This window comes from Pempheris klunzingeri, chromosome 8 (assembly GCF_042242105.1).
Source record: "Pempheris klunzingeri isolate RE-2024b chromosome 8, fPemKlu1.hap1, whole genome shotgun sequence".
In the NCBI taxonomy this organism is placed as follows: domain Eukaryota; kingdom Metazoa; phylum Chordata; class Actinopteri; order Acropomatiformes; family Pempheridae; genus Pempheris; species Pempheris klunzingeri.
The window spans coordinates 9,454,472-9,475,306 of NC_092019.1; the positions used below are offsets into that span (position 1 = coordinate 9,454,472).

General features: G+C 41.3%; 1 protein-coding gene across 1 annotated transcript in view; it reads left to right on the top strand.

Moving 5' to 3' along the window:
- The window catches only part of LOC139205635 (eukaryotic translation initiation factor 3 subunit H), a 50,921-nt gene extending 30,773 nt beyond the window's left edge, over positions 1-20,148 (top strand). The window contains exons 4-8 of the mRNA XM_070835909.1: positions 3,124-3,223; positions 6,275-6,424; positions 14,878-14,998; positions 19,244-19,376; positions 19,819-20,148. Coding sequence (XP_070692010.1) covers positions 3,124-3,223; positions 6,275-6,424; positions 14,878-14,998; positions 19,244-19,376; positions 19,819-19,913 — 599 coding nt within the window. The 3' untranslated portion in view covers positions 19,914-20,148. The remainder of the gene's footprint in view (positions 1-3,123; positions 3,224-6,274; positions 6,425-14,877; positions 14,999-19,243; positions 19,377-19,818) is intronic.
- The last annotated feature ends 687 nt before the right edge of the window (positions 20,149-20,835 follow it).

Here is a 20,835-nt window from a genome sequence, read left to right on the forward strand (position 1 = left end):
CTCACTGACCTGAAATCACAATCTTTCATTAAAACGGTTCAGTGTTTATCCACTCACCAAGTAAAGAGAGAGGCGGCAACAAGAATAGTCATTTTAAAAAATGATGAAAACAGCTTTGAATCTCATCAATGTTTCACTGCTGGTGAATATAAAGGAACTCCCCTCTGCCCCATTCTTTCTCTCCAAAATCATATCATGGTTCTAGTTTCCTCAGATTGTACAAATCTATTATAGGCAAAGCTAAATTTTAACCAGCTGATGTATGAACCCCTCCGATCTAGTCCTGCCATCCAGCTGGCTACTCAGGCAGGCCGTCAGTCATTCAGCCCTTCCTCACTCTTAACGAGGTCTCCTGTTAATGTCAGTCAATAATGCAGCGCTTAATGGATCAAAGCACCTCAAAGGAATTGACATTATCTCTGTTTCAAGTCAAAGAGAAAGAAAATTGATTTATTTTTTGTTCTCCTCGCCGTTAGCTCACAGGGCGCTTTATTCCGATGGATCAATCAACGTGGCCAACTGGCGAGTTAATAGCTTCCGTCCAATTATACAGCTTAGAGAGGGTTGGTATGACAACAGTTTTCTTACATGAGACGAACAGTTCAAGAGGTTTAGATGAACAGTCACAGAGCAAACCTGCAACAGCTCTATGCAGGTCTAGAAGTTATAGAGTGACACCCCTCCAATTTTCCATGTGAAGATCATTTTACTTGTGATGAGGAGTGCTGCTCGACCCTAAAGCACTTTCATAATGTCTGTAGCTCTGCAGGGAGCAATAACCCAGATGACGTTATCAAGTGACTTGAAAGTTCAACAGAAATTCTGTGTTGTATATTGTGGAGTCTGAAAGAAGCGATATTTAGGTGTCACTGAGGGTCTAATGACGAGCACTTTTGAGTTGCATAATGGGAAAGTTAGGTCCAATGTTTTTGTAACTTGCACAACGCCAAGAGGACCAAGAGTCAGAATATATCAACTGCAGCTGCACCCAATTTGACCATTTTTCGTTTCTCTCTCTCTGTCGTGAGACCCCATTTATGTCACACGTAATGATGTAAGACTTTAGCTATATTTTCTTTTTTATGCACCTCTCTTAGCTTAAATTTCACTTTGTCCAATTGCCGTTTGCAGGTTGAGAATGAACATAAACTCCCTCCCTGTTCTCCTTAGCAGCCGACTTCATGCTGGCCATCAGAACAAATGTATAATTTGTACCTACAGCATAGTAGGTACAAATGTAGTAGTGACTTATACTGTGTGCAAAGAAACTCATGGCAGTCCAGGCTTTCCTGGCAGTAAAGGTAAAGTTCCCCTGCCCAAATTCAACAGGCCTTTAGGAGCTCAAGCTAGATCATGCAGTATTTTGGTCATCAAGTTTCCTGTGGATAGGACGAAGCTGTCTTTATCAAATGTGGCTAACTCCAACCAGTCTCGGTGGAGAGTGGCCAGCATGAGTGAGATTGACTATGTTTTGTTTGGGATTGGCTGTGCTGTAGGCAAATGGCTTGTCACAGTTGGCTGTTGGGAAGGGAAGAAGTCACACTAAGATTTCTGGTAGACTGTGGTTTGGTGGCTGTCAGCCTGTCCAGTCTGAGCCAGTATTACCACTTTTTCCCTCTGTAGAAAATAGCATACACAGGAAGTGGAATAGAACCGGACAGATCCATTCCTCAGAGTCACTCTAGATGCTTTTACCTTCTTTGCCTTTTGTGTTATTTAATGTGACTCTTCGGTTTGTTGAATTGATTTTCTATAGTAGAAAGGCTGCTGTGCTAATCTAATTTCGCAATGGACAGACCAGTAGCTCCTCAACTCTCTTCCTCCCTGCTCATAGTTGTAAGCATGCACATTACTGCTTTTCAGCCCTAAAGTGGATCGAATATAATATCAGTTGATAAATCAGTTGCCTGTCTGATTGTTATGGTAACACCTCTCCAGCTCGCACCTCTTTGATTTTTGTTTTCACTCTTTTTCACTGAGGATATTTGTGATTTTCAGACCAGTTAGACTTCTTTCTATGTTTGCAAATAGTAACTTGACACTTAAGAGATGTGTAAAAATTCAAACCACCCACTCTATAGTGCTGTGTAAAGACTCTGTTCTGTATCAGAGACGGTGTATTGACTTTGGCTTATGGTAGTGTGCATAGATAGATGGACAGACAGATAGATGGATATAGATACATACTTTATTCAACCCCTTGGGGAAATTGAGGTATAAGTGGTGTGTGTCATTACGCAGACACACACCACTTTATTCCATGAAGGGAAACCACATGTAATTATTGCCGTTATCAATTCCATTTTAGATCTAGTCGTTAGGTTTGGCTTTGCTTATTGGCAAGAGAATTTCAGAGGGAGATTGTGGAATCTCTACAGCGTAATTTCCAGACCCTTAAAGATGTTAAGCTCTTAAGCAAATGGTTGAACCTCGGAAAATGTGGTTTATTAATGGGCCATATCGCTAAAATATATGAACATTCTTCACACTCTTGTTTGTAGGATTATATTCACCCCACATACTTTTTCTTTTCACATAGACTCTGTGTTTCTTTGAGAGGAGAACTTTGATAACAACTTAACATACAAGAAGCATTGTACTTGAAGTAGACTGTTGGAAGCCGTTGCCCCGAGGGCAGAAACTGAGACTTGTAGCAAGGAGCTGTTGAGCTGAAAATGTGGCAGGCAGAACGTAAACGACAGTTTTTTTTTTTCAACTCACTCACCCATCCTCAAGGTGTCCTTGAGCAAGGCACGTAACCCCCTTCAGTAGATGATCAGAGGCCAGCAGGAGAGAACCATGTTCGAAGGTGTGGTTGTGTATCACTAAAGCAACTCTCACTCAAAACCACAGATATGTATAGAAATATTGAATGTAGAATGTAAGTCTGTGAGTGTGCAGGATCAACCAGACAAAACCCAGGAAGTCACTATTGTCTTATATTTTTTAATAAGCTTGACCTAAAGAAGAAATCAGATTTTCAAGTTTGTTAAATTTCCTTAACTTTTGTAATTTGTAAGAAAGTTTATGCCAGGGTTGTTGTTTGCTGAGTTCCAATGTGGTTTAAGGGCAATGTTACATTTCCCCCCCCCCAATTCTCATCCCTCTCTCTTGTCATTCTAGACCCTATAAAGACAGCCCAAGGCTCCCTGTCCCTCAAGGCCTACAGGCTTACCCCAAAACTCATGGAGATCTGCAAAGAGAAAGACTTCACACCTGAGGCGTAAGTAGCTCACAACACACGGATGAATATTATGATCACAAGGAAATCTTGTGTTTTCATTTATGCATACATACTTTATAAACCCATTGGCTCACATTGCATACAAGAATACCACATTAAATATTTTTCCTTTTCACTCTTTTAATTCTGCTTTTTCAATGAATGTAGATATAGGCATGGGCATCCACAGGGGATGCATTTAGTAGCAGTTGGAGATAGATGCGGATGATGATGATGATTTATCAGTTCGCCCTTGCCTGTCAAACAAATGTAGCATGTTTACGCTTTTTCTGACCCCAAGGCTTATCGTAATTGCTTTTAAATTGCAGCTAAAAATGAATGTAATGAGGGAAGCGTTTTCCAAGCAGTTCAGGCTAGTTGAAGTGCACAAACTCGCATGCATAAACACACGCATGAAGGGACACACATGCACTGACAAATCCAAATATATAGTGCAATGAGGAATCCCCTGAGGTATGAATTTTGCTGTCCATTCCAAGCCTTAAAAAAAGATGTTCATTTTTAAATCCACTAGAAGCAAGTTTATTTGCAGGGAGAAGGGACAATTTAACTGCATCATTTAATTTCTCTTTCCTGTTTCCTCTGCGTCTTTCCACCTGTGAGTCTGTATTACGAGCCACTCTGTTATTGACCCAGCGTGTTTGGCCCAGAGTCAGGATCCTTCACATTTCTGCAGCTTTTCATTAGTTCCTATGATTTACTACAGTTCCAATCTGTAGCTATCAGTGTTCCCAATAAGCCCATGATTGAAAGAGGGCAGCTCCGGGCAGGAAAGGACAATAACGCTACATAACAACAATCTTGTCTCTATCCCATTATTTTTACGAATATACTTGAAAACTGAATATCAATGTTTCTTTTTTCCCAAAGATGCAAAACTTCAAAAGCGCTTCATTTCCCCCCCACTACAATGTGTGGAAAAAGCAGTCTCTTTCATGTTGATATATTTGATGTTACATAAGCTTGCATATATTGTGCACCTTTTTGAAATGAAAGGCATGGATAGATGAGTGCTGAATAGACCCATCCCTTTGAACTGCCCTCCAAATCCACTGGGCTATGGAGGCAGTGGTCAATAGCCTCCACTTCAACACACAATATGAAGCATCAAATTAGTCGGCCTGTGGAGTCAACCTTTGGCTTTGTCCGATAGGGACTAACTTGGAAAGAGCATGGCATTAAGTGTGCCAAAGTCCAGTAGGATTGAGCAATTTGTCCTGCCTAGAATGTGCTGTCCTTCTGTTTCCTCATAGACGCCTCTTTGGATTGCTGTGCAGGCATTTGAAAAGGTCATAATATGCAGGAAATATTATAAAGCACTGCAGATGGATAATTGTGCCAATTTGTATAATAAACAGTATTTATATCATCATAGATTTTCTATATACACTGCAGTTATCCATACTAATTTTTGTTCAGCCTACTCAGAGCCCGAGGCAAGATTGTCCACTTCCGTTACCTCCAAGTCTCTTCTTAAGGTTTGCCTGAGGTAATGCTCTACCATGAATGCGAAGCAACATTTTTCAAAATTACCTTTTTAGAATCGGATGGTCCTCCTCTCCCTATTTATCACACAGACGAGCATAGTATAAACATCTCTGTTTCTGGTACAGTGCACATGGTAGATTAATGCAGCGAACGTATTGATCCCATAACAAGGAAGACGCATCTAACAAGCCAACGTTAGACGTATACAGACATTAGTTGGCAGCTCATGCACTGTGCACAAGTGACAGGCTGAACCAGAGCAGTCAGTCAATGCTATTGGATTTATGTGAGACATTAAGCAAAGTTTGAAGTTCCATTTTGTGTTAACAGGCCCATGTCAGACACAGACAGAGATGCAGCTTTTAGCTCCCGAGGAACAAGAAGAGGTGGTTAAAAATCAGTCAGTGCTTTGCACACTTATCAGCAGAGCCCATAAAAAAGTCATTTAGGCTGCTGAGTCTACCATTGCTCGGGGTGGGCAATATGGACATCCTATCACACTGCACAGTTTTAAGATATCAAAATGCAACATGCATAGCATTATTATTCTTTTTGCTTTTATTTGGCTGAGGTGCAATTTACTGAGCTGTACAAGCCAAGTGGTAACAGTACAATACTCCACTTGCAACTTTTTTTTTTGTACTACAATGTGAACAACAAATACAGTGTTTGATGTACTATATGTCAAAAGCAGACCTGAGGGGATCTCTGCTATCAACAATACAGATGTTAAATTTATGGAGTTGCATTAAAACTAGAGGTGGAACAGCTGTTAACCCCACCCACTCTCTGCTCACTTAAAATGTGTTCAAATGGCTATGCATCAGCTAAGACCTGGCCTTTTCTTGGCACGAGTATTGTGTGTTACAGGCTGATTTCCACTGCTGATTTCCACTCACTCTCGTGCTGTGTTGTGATGTATGAAGTTTTTGTGTATAAACAGAAAAGCTACATTCTTAAAACCACTTGTCTCATACAGAAAATGATAAAAAGATGGCGTCCCTTTTGGTTTTAGTATAAAATATATGACGACATGTCCGCAACAATAAAAAGAAGTGATGGACACTGTGGTTGAAGTCCACTTCAGGATGTTAATGAGATTTCTTTTCAACATCAATGTAAAAGAAATACACCGCAATACTATTTATTGGCACAGATTGCATGTAAGAATAAGACCGCCTTTATTTATCCCGGAGGAAATTGTTGTGCCAGAGTGCGATACAGAGGTCGTCACAACAATACAAAATATTAAAATACAAAATTGAACAGAAACTTAGACACAATAAAATACAATTAGTCTGTCCCTTTTTTAAAACAAAACGTACAGATTGAATTAATAGGAATCCCTGACTTTTTGATTTTGTTGGGTCACCATGTGTGTGACCAAGTGTTGCAGGTTGATGAAAGCATTTAATGCAAACAAGTGATGATGAAAAATGTTATGGAAATGGCACAGTCTTCTATAACATGTTTATATCCTCAACGTGAAGGCAAATTTTAACTTTTAACTAACCTCTTTTCTCCCGCCTCCTGTCCCACCAGCTTGAAGAAGGCCAACATTGGCTTCGAGCACATGTTCGAGGAGGTGCCCATCGTCATCAGAAACTCCCACCTCATCAGCGCACTGATGTGGGAGCTGGAGGACAAGTCCACTGTCGCCGACAAGCACGAACTGCTCAACCTCTCAAGCAGGTCAGACGCACGCTCATTCAGCCTTTTGCCGATACGGCCCATGGCCAGGCACCTTGGTTAGAAAAATGTTAAGAGTGAATGCAGGCGCATCAGCTATCTGGATCAACTATTTCCAAAAGTTTTTTTTCTCACCAGCATTTACAAGATGTTTCTGCATGGTCATTGTGTGGGTTTATCAGCGTCTGTCCTCTGTAAAACCTTCAGTCCTGCTATAAATGTTCCAATCCAACACTGACATTTCAGGGACTATCCGTTATATATCTATTTAACTGCCGAAGATTCTCAGTAGTGATTTGGTTTCTCTTTTATATGTGGACCTATTTGTTAAGTCCCAAATTAAAATCCAATTTTTCAGAGCAAGCAAATATATAATCTTATATTTAATTTGGAGAGACCTGTGTTAGTTTATAATGGTAAGAAGCTTTCCAATTTGATTTTGTAGTCCAATATATTGTTCATTTTTCTTGCCTTATGGGTACATTAAAGTGTCTTGTAGTTCTTAGGATACTTCCTGCATCATTGTGTAAGCACATGAGTAAGATCCAACATGAAAAGAAATATTGGCATAATTAGGTTAATCAACAGACCTCAATGTGTCTCATCAGCCTTTTTGTAAAATCACTGTATGATCAAATCCAAGAAAACAGTCATTAGGGGAGAATGTTGTCTGGTGCAGCCCGCTCCCAACCTACAGCACAACATTCATTAGTGTGAGTGACCGCTTTCACACTGCACAAACTCAGAAAATATTGATTAGTTCACCTTTTACAGTTTTAGAATATTATCATTTATCTTTTTAATGGGAGAGCAGTGATCTGATTTGTTACATTTCTTTGTAGAAAAGCCTTAAAACAAGAATAATATGCATTTTGTGTTCATTTTGAGTTTAGTTTGACCTCTTTTCTTAAATTTCAGAAACGAGCATGCTCTCTCCACATTTATCCTCTCTTTATTTTGAATAAATTGAGATGCGGTTGCATCAGACTCTTGACGGTTGTTCTTGAAAAGAAAAGACTGGATGAAAGAGACAAGACTGTTGAAAGTGAAGTCATTTTACTTGAGCTGAAATCAGCCCAAACCATCGAACACTGAGTGTTATGTGTTACCTTAATTTAATTTATTAGCGCATGGTTATCATGGTACTCTGTATGCATATCTATTGAAGAGTACTGTCTCCTTAAAAGTGTCTCACAGGCTTTAAAACCATGTCATGGTGTCTCTTTAAACCTGCAGGCTGCTTTCACAGACATGAGTTAAAGCTACTTCTAAATTAAAATTGATTTGACATTAGGGAACTCTTGGGTATTAATCTGTGTCTTCTACACTGTTCAGAAGTGTACCAGAATGGTGGAAAGCAGAGGAGCACTATTGATGTATTTTGTCTTATGTTTAGCCACTATAGATTTTGGTCATTTATTGATTATTGGTTGCTTTTAGCTTTAACACTTCCCCGAAAACACGTTTAACTTTATCTTTTTATTATTATCAAAGAAATCCCATGAAAAGACCAAATCCACCAATTTATCTTCGCAACAGGGATTGTTTTAGTAGCCAAAGCTCACGCTTCTGTGCTATTGTCTTCTAACCAAATTAAAAAAACATAAAAGAGCCATGTTATTGTATTGGGTGACATATTCCTTCATTACAATGAACACAGGCTCTGCAGTTTACTGTGGCTCAACACCCCAGACTAATAACATTAACTACATTTTTGATCCCTGGGAAGTATATGCTCACAGCCACTGGTCTTTGCTTACCCTGCTTTGTTAGTTTGGTGTACCATTTATCTATTTATTAGCTGCAGAAATTATCATTAGAAATTTACAATGTCTGGGTAGGATCATTTTCACCAGGCTGAATATGCAGCCGACAACACTAATGAAGGAAGGGTCAGATTTGGTGGACCTGCGATGTCATATAAGCTGGAGTTCTCTGGAGAAAATACAATAACAAGCTGAATAGCATAAACTGCACTAGCTGTATTTCTAGCAATAAAAGAGTATGTCACGCAGTGCAGCACTATGGCTCTTCTGTGCGATTTTACCAGTTCATAGAGGATAATGGGCTTCTATACTGTGAAGTTACAGCATATGAGGCTATGGCTCCACAGATATTACTTGTTAGTAGGATAAATTCTTTGTTGGTCTTTCCATGAGATTTGTTGATATTAAAAAGATTAGAGATAACACCAGCCTAATCCTGTAACATTTATTTTGGCCTGCTTGGACCACAGTATCAGATTGCTGCAAGAAACTTCACAATGTTGTCAGTCAAAGAATTTTCTTGTGACAGCAGTATTGTGAATGTTAGAGGTGTAAAACAAACCTTTTGTGGTGGTTTGCGATCCATATACATATTCCAGTTCTTAAATGTATTTGACCACTTATGCTGATGATCAATACCTGATATCTGTACCATGTGGGTTAGTATTGGATGTTAGGTTGTGGTATCCAGTCATTCCAGCATTTACTACAAAACTAAGTGCAGTAAATGCTACATTCAAATGTCAAATCTCCAAAAAACGAGACATGCCATCAAATTTTGTCTTCCACCACTAATGAGCACAGTATTAACAAATATCACCCCATCATTATCAATGCACATCCCGGCTCTTGAAGTCTTCCATTTAAATCCCAGAGGCTCTCAGCATCAGTCTCAGGAGAATTTATCAGCAATCATTTATGGAGATAAACCGCTGCAAGTGGAGCAACAGCTGTGAAGCTTCCCATGGGCAGGTGTGAGAAATTAGCACAATAACGACTCAAAGTGCTGATTTACGCACCGTGCACAAAACACACTGCTTACTTATACAAGGCAGTGTAGCACATCCGGAGTCGTTGTGATTCTTCTCATCTGTGTCCTGCAACACAAATGAGTGATGAACTAAATGAAGAGTCCTCTATATGGAGCTCTGTAGATTGCATGTGCCTGGCCAACCATGCTCCATACCAGTGCAGTCACTTGTCTGAAATAGACTGAAGGAGAATACCTCACTTTTCTTGCATATTGGTCCATTTTCCAAATGACTACACTGAAGTTGAAACATTGCTTTTGATGTGACCCGAAATGGGGCAGAAGCAGCCTGGCGCTCCCCATAGGTTTCCCGGCATGACTGCCGATGGGATGTCTTGCAAGATGAAATTGTTTCCCGAAGTTGTCAGATTGCCGAGCAGCTCTGTCCTTGTATTGGATTGTAGCGTCCGTCTCTCTACATCTGCTGCTGACAGCTCCACCCTTTTCTCCTCATTTCCACCCCTTCAAAAACAGATAACGATAATGGGTTTTATTTAATGTTTTTCCTTTTGTCTCATTTTCCAATCTGCAGCCCCATTTGTCAATGTCATCTACTTCAAAGGCTGAATGAATGCAGTTTCACTCCAACAAACAGGGTTATTCTTACCACAGACGATGATGTTGATGATGTTGACGGATTGCATGAACGTAAATTTATTTATGTAGCCCCCGTCCCTCCCCAAACATCCTTGAAATGCCTGCATGTTTTGAGTGCTGCATGTGACTTCATGATTTGTGGCCTTTTGTGAGGCCTCAAAACGTATTACTTTTGGGATATTTTATGTGGTCCTCACCACTCTTAAGATTTGCCCACTGTGGGGTGGCTTACATTTGTCATAATAAATCCTCCTTTAAACCTCATATTTGCTTTTTGTTCTGTGTGAGTAGGCAAATCCATTACCTCCCATTTGATTAGTTCAACTGGCCCCCTGTGTGGTGCTGGACAGTGGAAGGATATGTAAACATAGCTTTCTGCTCCTCAGGAATGCCCCGATGATATGTATTCATTAATGGGAAAGAGGGTTAAGTGCAGAGAGGAAAGACGAGAAGGCTTTATGAGAGCAGCAGCTGTAGGAGGAGTGAGGAAGGTGAAGAGGCATAACTGGAAATAGGGTCACAAAGGAGGTGAATGAACTACACTGTGGAAAAATGGCCCTTAAAAGACAAACATCATTAAATCCAATGAGAGGGACTTTCAGAAGAGACATCTTTGATTTTTGATCAACAGCCAGTAATTGGTCTTTCACTCATAGTTAAGTCTCTTCCAGTGAATTAATGATAATGGGCGGATGGAGAGGACAGGGGGCATTTAAACAGAAAAATTAAAGGACTATAGGATATCCAGTCACATAAGGATTAGGAATTTGTGTCAGAAATCTGTTTTAATATAGATTTTTATACATTCCCCTTTCTCCTACAAACATGTTGGGGCAATATGAGATCCAGGCTGTTTCGTGTCCTCTTTAAGATATTGTTCTACTACAGAAGCAAGCCAGAAATCCATATAATGCCCCAGTCCATCAGTTGAGAAGGCTCCATCACAGCAAAACATTCATTATAAGAGAGGAAGTCACTTTCCTGGCAGCTTTGTTAAACAACTCCCCTCTGAACTTTTCATTTACTGAATGTCGGTCCATTTTTGCTCACACATCAATACAGTTTTAGGGGCTGTCCTCTATTGTCCAGTATGAATATGAATCCATAGGCCTGAGCACACGTGCATACTGTATGCCATTGCACCTGACCTTAAAACGGAATGAGTGATGATGGGAAATCCCTCGGTAGACTTTGATTTCTAATGGATTGATGGGAAGGCTCGCTGACCTGTCTGAATAATTTAACCCTTTGGAGTGTGTGAACAGACACTGTACAGTGTAGGTTGCATTATTCAGCGTGCCCTTCATTACCAACTGTGTGTCAAAGACTTAACGAACACAAGCCTTCCAAATGCAACACAGTTACAATCAACTACAGAGGAATTCATGAAACACAAATAGATAACAAAATCCAGTGCACTGAATCAAACACGCACACTTACCTCTTTTCAGTCCAGCTCAAACATTGACAAGTACATAAACAACAGATGTTTTGAAGGATCCTGCTTTGAATAAGTAATTCCCTTTGCATATATTATAAATGCACACCACACAAATTAGCTACCATATTGCTTGATGAAATAGATTTAAATGGGCTTTCGTCAGCAAGAATCAATTTTGACACACTCTGTGTGACACAGCAGGGAAGTGTTATGGCGTGATTTGGTCGTGTGCCATCAGTTCCCATGTGTACAGCTCGGACACTGCAGCGATCAGTCGCCAGACTGATCGCACAGCAGTCCTCATAAGAAAACATGATAGGGGCAGAGATTCTTCAGCAGTGGTTGTTGTTTTAAAAAAACTAAAACAAACTGTGAAATCTGACTGAAAACATATTTACAATATTCATCCACATGTCTTGTGCACTGAAACTGCTGCAGTACAAGAGCAGCAGGCATTTAGGCTGATTATTTGGTCATTTACATTACCACGCACCTCTGGCAGGTGCCAGACCATAATACGGATGATGTTACAGATAGTGATGCATGTTAGAGTAGCATATAAATCATCATCAGCAGTGTTCATACAATTATCTGTGTGCATGTGGTTACATTAACTTTATCTCTATGCAAGCAAGCTTGAGGGACTTCATCTGTATGTGTTTGCATGTAAATGTAATTAAGGTTCCAAGCGTAGGTTGATGGCAGGCAAACATTAAGCTGAGACGATCATGATGAGTGGCTTCAGGATGTGTATAAATTTTGCATATGGATGGATGCTTAATTTTATGTACATAAACATAGTCTGTTTTTGTTTTGGTGTATGCCCCGGCCACAGACTTGACACTTCCTTGCATTCCAGTAATACTGACATAAACACTAAAAATTAGAATGCATTAGTACTCTGTGTAACTGCTGGTAGTTTATTTCTTTATTTTTTGCACTTTAACTAATAGTTAAAAGTGCAAAAGTTTGAAGTAAAGTATCTTTTGATGTAACATTATAATTTGATTTCATCAGACAGTTGCGTTGTGGTTTGGGATTTATGTAATACAGTTTCTAATCACATTCATAGTACCAAAAATACAAAATTCATGGCTGTTTAAATGAATGTTAGAAATGTCAGGTGCATACTTTACATTTTGATATTGTGGAATCCCTAAGGCTCTCATAATATTGTACACGCGCCACTGGAAATGACTCAAGGATTTTCAGTTGAGTTCTCCTTGTAGATAAAGCCTGAAGCGGCCTGGTGACAAAGTTCTCTTAAATTTGCTGTGCTTCTTATGTCGATATATGTTTCACTACACCTCACTCAAATAGAGGGAGACTGAAGTTTTAAATACGAAGCAAATTGGCCCAAATTGACAGGGCAAATGTGTTTGGCTCAGAGCTTATTCCTCAGTGGTACCCAGTCTTAGTTATCCTCCTTGGCAATACGAGAAAGGTATTCCTAATCAATAGCTGCTAGGGAGAGAGGTAGCAGATGTGGAAATGGTAAGTGGCATTTTTTTTTTTTTCCTTTTCATTTAATATTTTGTAGTTTGTTGTTGAGTCTCAGAAATTGAAGGTGGGTAAATCGTTTCTTGACAAGATGATTGGTTTTAGCTTGCACAGAGAGTGAGAGGCCGGGAGAGATGGAGGAATATCGATTTATAAAATAGCTAATTGAAAAATCTCCCAGCAGAGAGAAAAGTAACCAAAATCAACCAAAACACCCTTCCTCCACATTTCCATGCAAACAATGAAGCACACACTCAGAACACTTACATCAGCGCAAGTGCACACACAGCCAAAACATACACAGTGCTGGCAGTCCTTGCGGGTACAACTGTCGTTTAAATAAACAGTGGGAATCTGTTTTCAGTACATGCTGAATTATGTAGCACCCAAACATCCATAAATGAAACCATATAATTCCACAGAGGAAAGTATAAGAGGGAGTAGACTTGTGTTGCAAGTGTGTTGCAGCCTTGTCAAGGTTGAACTTAAGGCAGTAGTGAGACATCCTGTTAAAAATGGAGCTCATGGGAGGAGAGGGAGATGAAGAATGCTGGTAGAGTTGAGTGTTGTCAGCTTAGCAGTGTAGGGAAAAGATGAGGGATTTGATACCAGAGCAGAGAGATGTTGCACCGGGACCAAGAGGAAAGGTTCTCAGGTCTGAGTAATGTCAAACCCCCGGGGAGAGGTTTCATGTCAGGCATCTTTTGAGACACACAAGAGTAACACATCTGGTTGATGGTGAGCTCAGTTCTTGGCTTTTATTCTGACCTTATCTTTGACTATGGAAAAATGTGGATGTAGCACTTTTTGACTGCAACCACAGTAGCAACTGTTTTCCTTTCATGGTGGTTGCTACTGTGTTGGAAGGAGCATCCTGTAAGTTAATGTCTAAGGAGGGAGAATCTATCTAAAATTCCATTTTTGACATTCGCTGGTTTCAGAGGAGGTTTCTTGAAGTGACTTCCAAGACAGCATCAACATGTGGTATGAATGTGATCTGTACGATAACGTCTGATCATAGGCCTATTGATAATCGTTCATGTTGTCTCAATACCTGAAATGTGAAGTCAATATGTAAATTGGCTAAGCAGAGTTGATGCACTTGCCAACAATGGTGGCATTTTCCAAAATGTCATTTTTCTCTCACACTGGGGAGCTTCTTGCAGGATTTGCTTGAGATAAAAGGAAGAGAGGGACTTCTTAATTTGCCTGGTGGTCAACCTGTACAGATTACGCCTGGCTAAACATTCATGTCACAGTGCGAGTCAGACGACCTCCAGATATCACCTGGATGATCAGATAGTTTTCGGACTGAAATGCATTCTGCAAGCATTTGCGCTCTGCACTGCGATGGATGTAAATATCACACGATAATACCTGGTGTAAATGGGGTCCAACTGTTGTACAAGCAGATCACATTCAGCCAGATATCAGGGAAGGGTTGATAATCATGACAACAGAGTAGTGTAATTTGCAAAAACAAACACTGTGTGCTAAGCTGGCTAAATTAGGGATGAATAATGATATTAATTATGAGTTACCTACGTTTTAAATTTAGGTCGTTGTGTATCAGCTAATCTATGTTTCATACCTTGGTGCAAGCAAAGTTGTTTTTATAGATTTTTCATGGATTCATATCCAATATCTCCCCTCTGCCTTTTTTTGCTTGAGAAAAGCAAAAAACAAAATATGCCACCCCTTCCAAACTCTGCTGATTTCTGCTCCATCGACTCCAGCTACAATTAGGACATTGCAGAAGTTTGCATGTGCACTTGTGTGTTTATTGGGCTGAGACAAGAATGCAACAGGCCAGGATGGAGGTGGTGCAGCGGCTGTGGCTTATGAGGTGCAGCAGGCCCTCACTAATCACAGGGTTGGCGGTTCAATCCATGGCTCTTCCTGTGCACATGTCAAAGTGTCCTTTGACAGCAGACATAACCCCAAATTGCTCCCAATGGTCAGGCCAGCGCCTTGTATTGTAGCCCACTGCTATTGGTATTGTGTGAATGGGTGAATGAGAGACACAAACTGTGCAGCAGTTTGGATAAAAGTGTTTTATCTGCAGCAGTGCACATGGCAGCGCAAAAAACAGGTGAATGACGAGCTGACATTTTTCTTCCAGCAACCACTTGGAGAAGAGCCTTCAGCTTCTGATGGACAGAGTGGATGACATGAGCCAAGACATTGTCAAATACAACACCTACAGCCGCAACCTGAGTAAGCAACAGCAGCAGAAGCACCAGGTAACTCTTGCGCACACACTCCACACACACACAAGCTTTCATGAAGCGAAGCGCATACACCACCTACAGACACACCGAGCACGCAGCAGCAGCAGGAGCGACAGCTCACCAGCATGCATATAAGGGAGAGAGAGAGACACACACACACACACACACACACGCACACAGGGGCATTCACGCACAGATGCACCTACAGCCACAAGCGCAGCAGGAAAACAGCAGGTATATTTCTCTCAGCCGTGGACACAACCAATTGCAGCTATAATCACAGCAGGCAAGCAGCAGAAGCACCAGGTAGCACAAACACACACAGAAAAATGGTACTTCAGGCTCACACATTAATGTACATGCACCCACTGAGGACCACCAGATGTAATTACAGGGAACAGCAAAGGTTGAAAATGTAGGAATTCTACCAGCATGTATATCTATATCATATAACAGCTACACTCAGTGATACACGGCCACCGTGACACTGCATTCACACATACAGATACAAAGAAGTATGCTGTTGAGCATACGGCCTTCACATACTCTGCTCGGACTGGACACTTGTTTTCTGTATTACTCACACAATTGTTGATTTATTTTGCACGCAAATCACCACCACTATCTTCACGAGTAACTTCAAGCAAAGGCAGACACACGTTTGAAAGTCATCTCTGTTGTTTAGAGCTGACACTAATGAGATAAGCCTGACTCATCGCAACCTTCAAATATCTATCATAGCGGAGTCATCCCTCACCTCACTGCAGCTGGTGACATGCGGCCAGTGCAGATCAGAATTACTTCAATTTCAGACAAGCTTCCCCTCCATCGGCTGCATTATTTTTTCCAGTCAAAGAATTATTCATTTTCATCACTACAAGTGCTGCTTCTGTGATACGGTCATTAATTTATCCTTATGTGAAGAAGAGTAGGTTCAGAGGGTTAACTACCATGAGACAGACAATCTTTAAATACCATTGATACCCAGGGAGAACTGATACATGTGGACTCAAAGCTACTATTAATAAATCCTTCAAGCCTTTTTCATTATTTTAATGAGTAAGTGAAAATCCCCTGGTTTTATTCTTTTTCTGTGCCAGTGAAACCTATCTCAAACTGAAATTTCATTTAAGAGCAGCAGCAGAAGCACACACACAGTCACGCACATACTCCTTGTGCTAAGACTCAAGACACACACACACACACATACCACCCACAAGCACAAACTCAGCCAGAAGCGGCAAAAAGACCAGGACAAAACACACACAACGCAGAAGATGAAGAGTCAGCCACATACCATCTGCAACTAAAACCTCAGCCAGGTGCATCATAAACATCCGGTAACACATGCAAACACAAAGGGTCACACACTCATACACACATTACTCATTACTCACGAAAATGGAAATGTAGGGGCACAAAGTGACTCACCGATGTGAGCGCGCACGAATTTACACCTACGTCCAGATAACTATATTATTCTGTCATTATTCTCTGCAAGTGTAAACCAGCAAATGTCTGAAGTATTAATGTTAATCTGGGCTGAGTCATCGTCTTCTCGGCCGGCAGCAGATAAAGCCCCGGCCAAGTTCACACACACACACATTAGGCAGAGTTACAACAAACATGCATTTGTGACCACAGGTATGCATGCAAGGCACTCACAAACCGGGCTGCGAAGAAACACACACCTTATGTAGCCACACATCCCCGGGCCAATCACCCACACTCCAGCCATTATCCATCATCCTCCCCTACCAACCTTCTCATCATCACAGCCCCCAAGCCTTACCCCTCTCACCCATACACACACACACACACACACACACACACACTCGCTCTCTAGTCATACACAATATCACACAGACAGCCCCCTTTAATGGTGTCTACTTTTTTCATGTTTCATGCGATTCTCTGCATTGAACAAACGCGCACACAGAGACAAAGAAAGTGAGGCTCTATTACACCTTTCAGACGTCTACAGTACTTGCTCCATGTAATCTTGTGCTATTGACCCTGCTGCTTCCCGGACAAATGGAACCTTATTAATCATCATAGAAAGTTGCAAAAAGGCGCAGTGCTGAGAGGGCTCCATTTTTCATTTTTAGCTCTCTGAATTTGGTAAATAGCAGGTTCTCAGGCACAATCTGTGGCCAAGTTAGTCTTTGTACCAGGAAATGTATGTCTCACTTCCCCTGATTTATTCATTTTCTGTTTTTTTTTATTAATTTCCCAACCACAGAAGCAGGCAACACTGCAGAAGATTAGCTATGGAGCAATGTGTTAATCTTATGAACCGAAGAATTGTGATTTGTGGTTAATGATACAATTCAGCTACTATTAGATGATTCAGCAATATTTTCCAAGTCATTACTTCTGAGCTATATAATTATTTTAGATATATAAACAGAATAAACACACTAAAGGGCGTGTGGTTGTAATAGATGGCAAAGATAATCAGTTGCAGCTTTATTGCTGTTGAAAAACTCATGACATTTGAACTAGTGCGCCAAAAGGAAGTTCTGATGTAGAGTCCTCGCTTGACTCCAGCTGACCAGTGGCAAAGCTACCTGAACCCAACATGCATAAAATCAGTTTTGAAAAAGAGAGACCTCCGAAGGGGACCCAGGGATAATTAGACCACATCTGTCTACCCAAACAAACACTAATAGAGGGGCAACACCAGCGCAATCAGCAACATGATCCCTACCCAGCCTGATTAGACTGAGTGCAATTTGAACCCAGTCTGACTCAGATCCCGTCTCTGGTCTCGGTTCCAGAGTTGTCCCGTTAAGATCTCTTGCCCAGATACCAAAATTGGAATTTTTAACCGGCACACTGAAGCCAACACGGCACAGTGCCAGAAACATACCGTTCCCAGCAAGGAAGCTGGTTCCAGCAGCATGCTATGAGGATGCTTCTCCACAGCAGGTCCTGGAGGGCTGGTGAAGGTACTGAGTAAAATAAATACAGCAAAAAAAACATGTAGAAATCCTTCTGCGGTCTGAGATGTGGGACAGGATTACTTTCCACCAAGACAACGACCTCAAACAGAAAGCCAAAGCTCCACAGGAGTCCCGACCTCAATTCAATGCAGACTTTGTAGTAGGACTTGAAAACTGCTGTTCCCCCAAAGTCCCCATGCAACTTGACAGAGTCTGAGCAGTTTGTAAAGAAATATTTGGATGGGGGGAAGCAGCGAAAGGTGTCCCTATTAAATACTGACTTGAAGGAGGTTGTTTTATATTTGTACTTAATTTAGATCAGTTTGATTTTTTTTTTTTTTTTTGTTTTACTCTTCAATGGGCGTGGTAAGTACTTTTTAGGCATTGAATGTCTATATTTATATACGGAAAGTGGAGCACAAGTGCAAAACTGTTTTTGTTTGCTTGTTTCTAAAATTTGCATACATTAGCATTTTGATTATGCACAGTCGCGCTTGGCACAACACGACACATTGGCAGGAAAGAAAAACTGGAGGAGAAGCGAATCATTTGAACAATTGGTTATATTGTCATTTATTGATTGTCTTACCAATTTTTGTCAGCTTAAGTCGCATGTACTGGTGCGTTGTGGGATGTTTGGTTGAAAGCGCAGAGGTTTCCCTCTCTTCTGCACACGACCTCCCCTTCCTCCGGCCTGCGTGTCAGCCTCTCCTCCATCTTGCCAAATTAACAAGGCTTTTAGGATCTCCAGAGAGCCGGCACCTCACTGATTTACCGACTGTCAGCCCCCCACAAATCACTCCATCCCTGTCAGCACTTATAACTCTTCTCTCTCTGCCTGTCTCCCCTATCTCTTCTTTCATTACCACGTTCCTTTACATCTCACTCTCATCCTGTTACTCTTTCCATTGCCTGTCTTTTGTTTTCCTCTTCATTTTTCTTCTAACTATCCACTTCCACTGTGTGCTGTCAGCATCTCTCTAACTATATTTCCCTCCTTTCTGCTATTCTGCCTTTTCCTGTTCCTGACTTTCTTACTTCATACCCTTTCTCTCACTTTCTTTACTCCCACTCCTTACCTCTCTGACGTAATTATTTCACCCTTTCTCTTCTCGTATTCTCATCCTGTCGACTCTGGCTTCCTTTCCCCCCCAGTGCCTCCCTCGTTTGTCTGTTTTCACTTAAGCCATATATATATATTCCCTTTCCACATTCCTCTCTCTCTCTCTCTATTTCTATTTGTTTCTTTCCTCACCTGAGCCCGCCTCCCTTCTAACGCCACCCCCCTCTCTCTCTGTGTCCCTCCCTCCAGTACCTCCAGAGGCGGCAGCAGGAGAACGCCCAGCGGCAGAGCAGGGGGGAGCCCCCGCTGCCTGAGGAGGACATTACCAAAATGTTCAAGCCCCCCCAGCCTCCACCACGCATGGACACACTGCTTATTGCAGGTACGCAGACACACCGATGCAAACACACAACCCCTCACGCACATACAGCGCTCATCACCCCCCCCCCTCAACTCCATCAGCCGCCTCTGCTCTCCTCAAAGGAGCTCAGGTTCTGTTTCGTAATTATCTCCGCCATTATCTTGAAATTACATTAATCTAAAGTTTATTGACTCAATCTTCAACTCGACCGCCCCTTTCCCTGCTGTTTCATGCTGTTCAGCTCTCCTCCGCCTTCTGACAACGTTCCGATCCTTCCGTTTACGCTGTTCCCCACTAATTTGATGTTTTGCTGTGCTGCTGTTTTCTCCCCCCCCCCTCTCCCGCCTCCGCCTGTTTGTGTGCGTATCTGTGAACAAATGTATGTATATATGTATATGTCTGTGGGTGTGTGTTTGTGTCGTTGTGCGGGGGCGCGTGGATGCATGTGGCTACCCTCCAACAGGGCAAATTAACAACTACTGCCAGAACGTGAAGGAATTCACTTCGCAGAACCTCGGGAAGCTGTTCATGGCGGAGGCTCTCCAAGGCCACAACTAGAGAAGAGAAACGGGGTGGAAGAATCGGCGAGAGAGAGAAAGAAAGAGCACAGAGGAGCAAAAAAGAAAGGTATCAGAGATGCAACACCACCCTGGCAACAACTGGAGGAACACTGCGCCCTTATTTCTTTTCCAAGAATTTATTCATTGTTTTTATGCCTTGCCCCATCTTGGATACAAAATTATCTTTGAAGATCACTTGATTTTGATTTAAATAAAAGTCTTGCATCTCTTCATCCTCCCTGGCTCTTTGAATGTTTTCATACTTAAACTGTATTCTGCTTTTTGATGGTAATTGTGGCATATTTTACTTTGTACTTTGCACTGCACATTGTCCTGTGTTTTGCTGTACAAAAATGGTTAGTGCTGTACACATTATTAATATGCTAAAAAGGGAATTGCACATAATACAAAATAATTATACAGCACAATGGCATTTTTACATAATATTATTGCTACATGCTTTTCATCTTGCCGTTCAAACATCAAGCAGGTGGAACCAATTACTAGTGTGTGTTTGCAGTGTTGGTTTGCGTGGTGGGAACAGTGATATCCTTGTAAACAGAACTGCGAACGAAGAATCAGTGAAAGTTGAGTGTTAAATGAAAGGCTAGCAGCATGAGTCAGCCCCCACTGCCTCACTGCACCAAATAGACTTTTGATGGTGTCTTTTTTGTTTTCCTGAAGTGAAATTACTTGACACACCAGCATCTTTCCTCCACACAGGTAGCAATTAGCACCTGTTTATTTTTAGGATGCAAAATAATGTCCCAATGGTGAAATTTGGCTTGAAACAGAGATTTGTTTTGTTGCTGACTTTTCAAGACAACATTTGGGGAGGAACTGCAGGTGCACCAAACGACAGACTGAGGAAAACTGTCATCTGCACTACGTGGCTTTTTTTTTTTTTTTATTCACTGGGT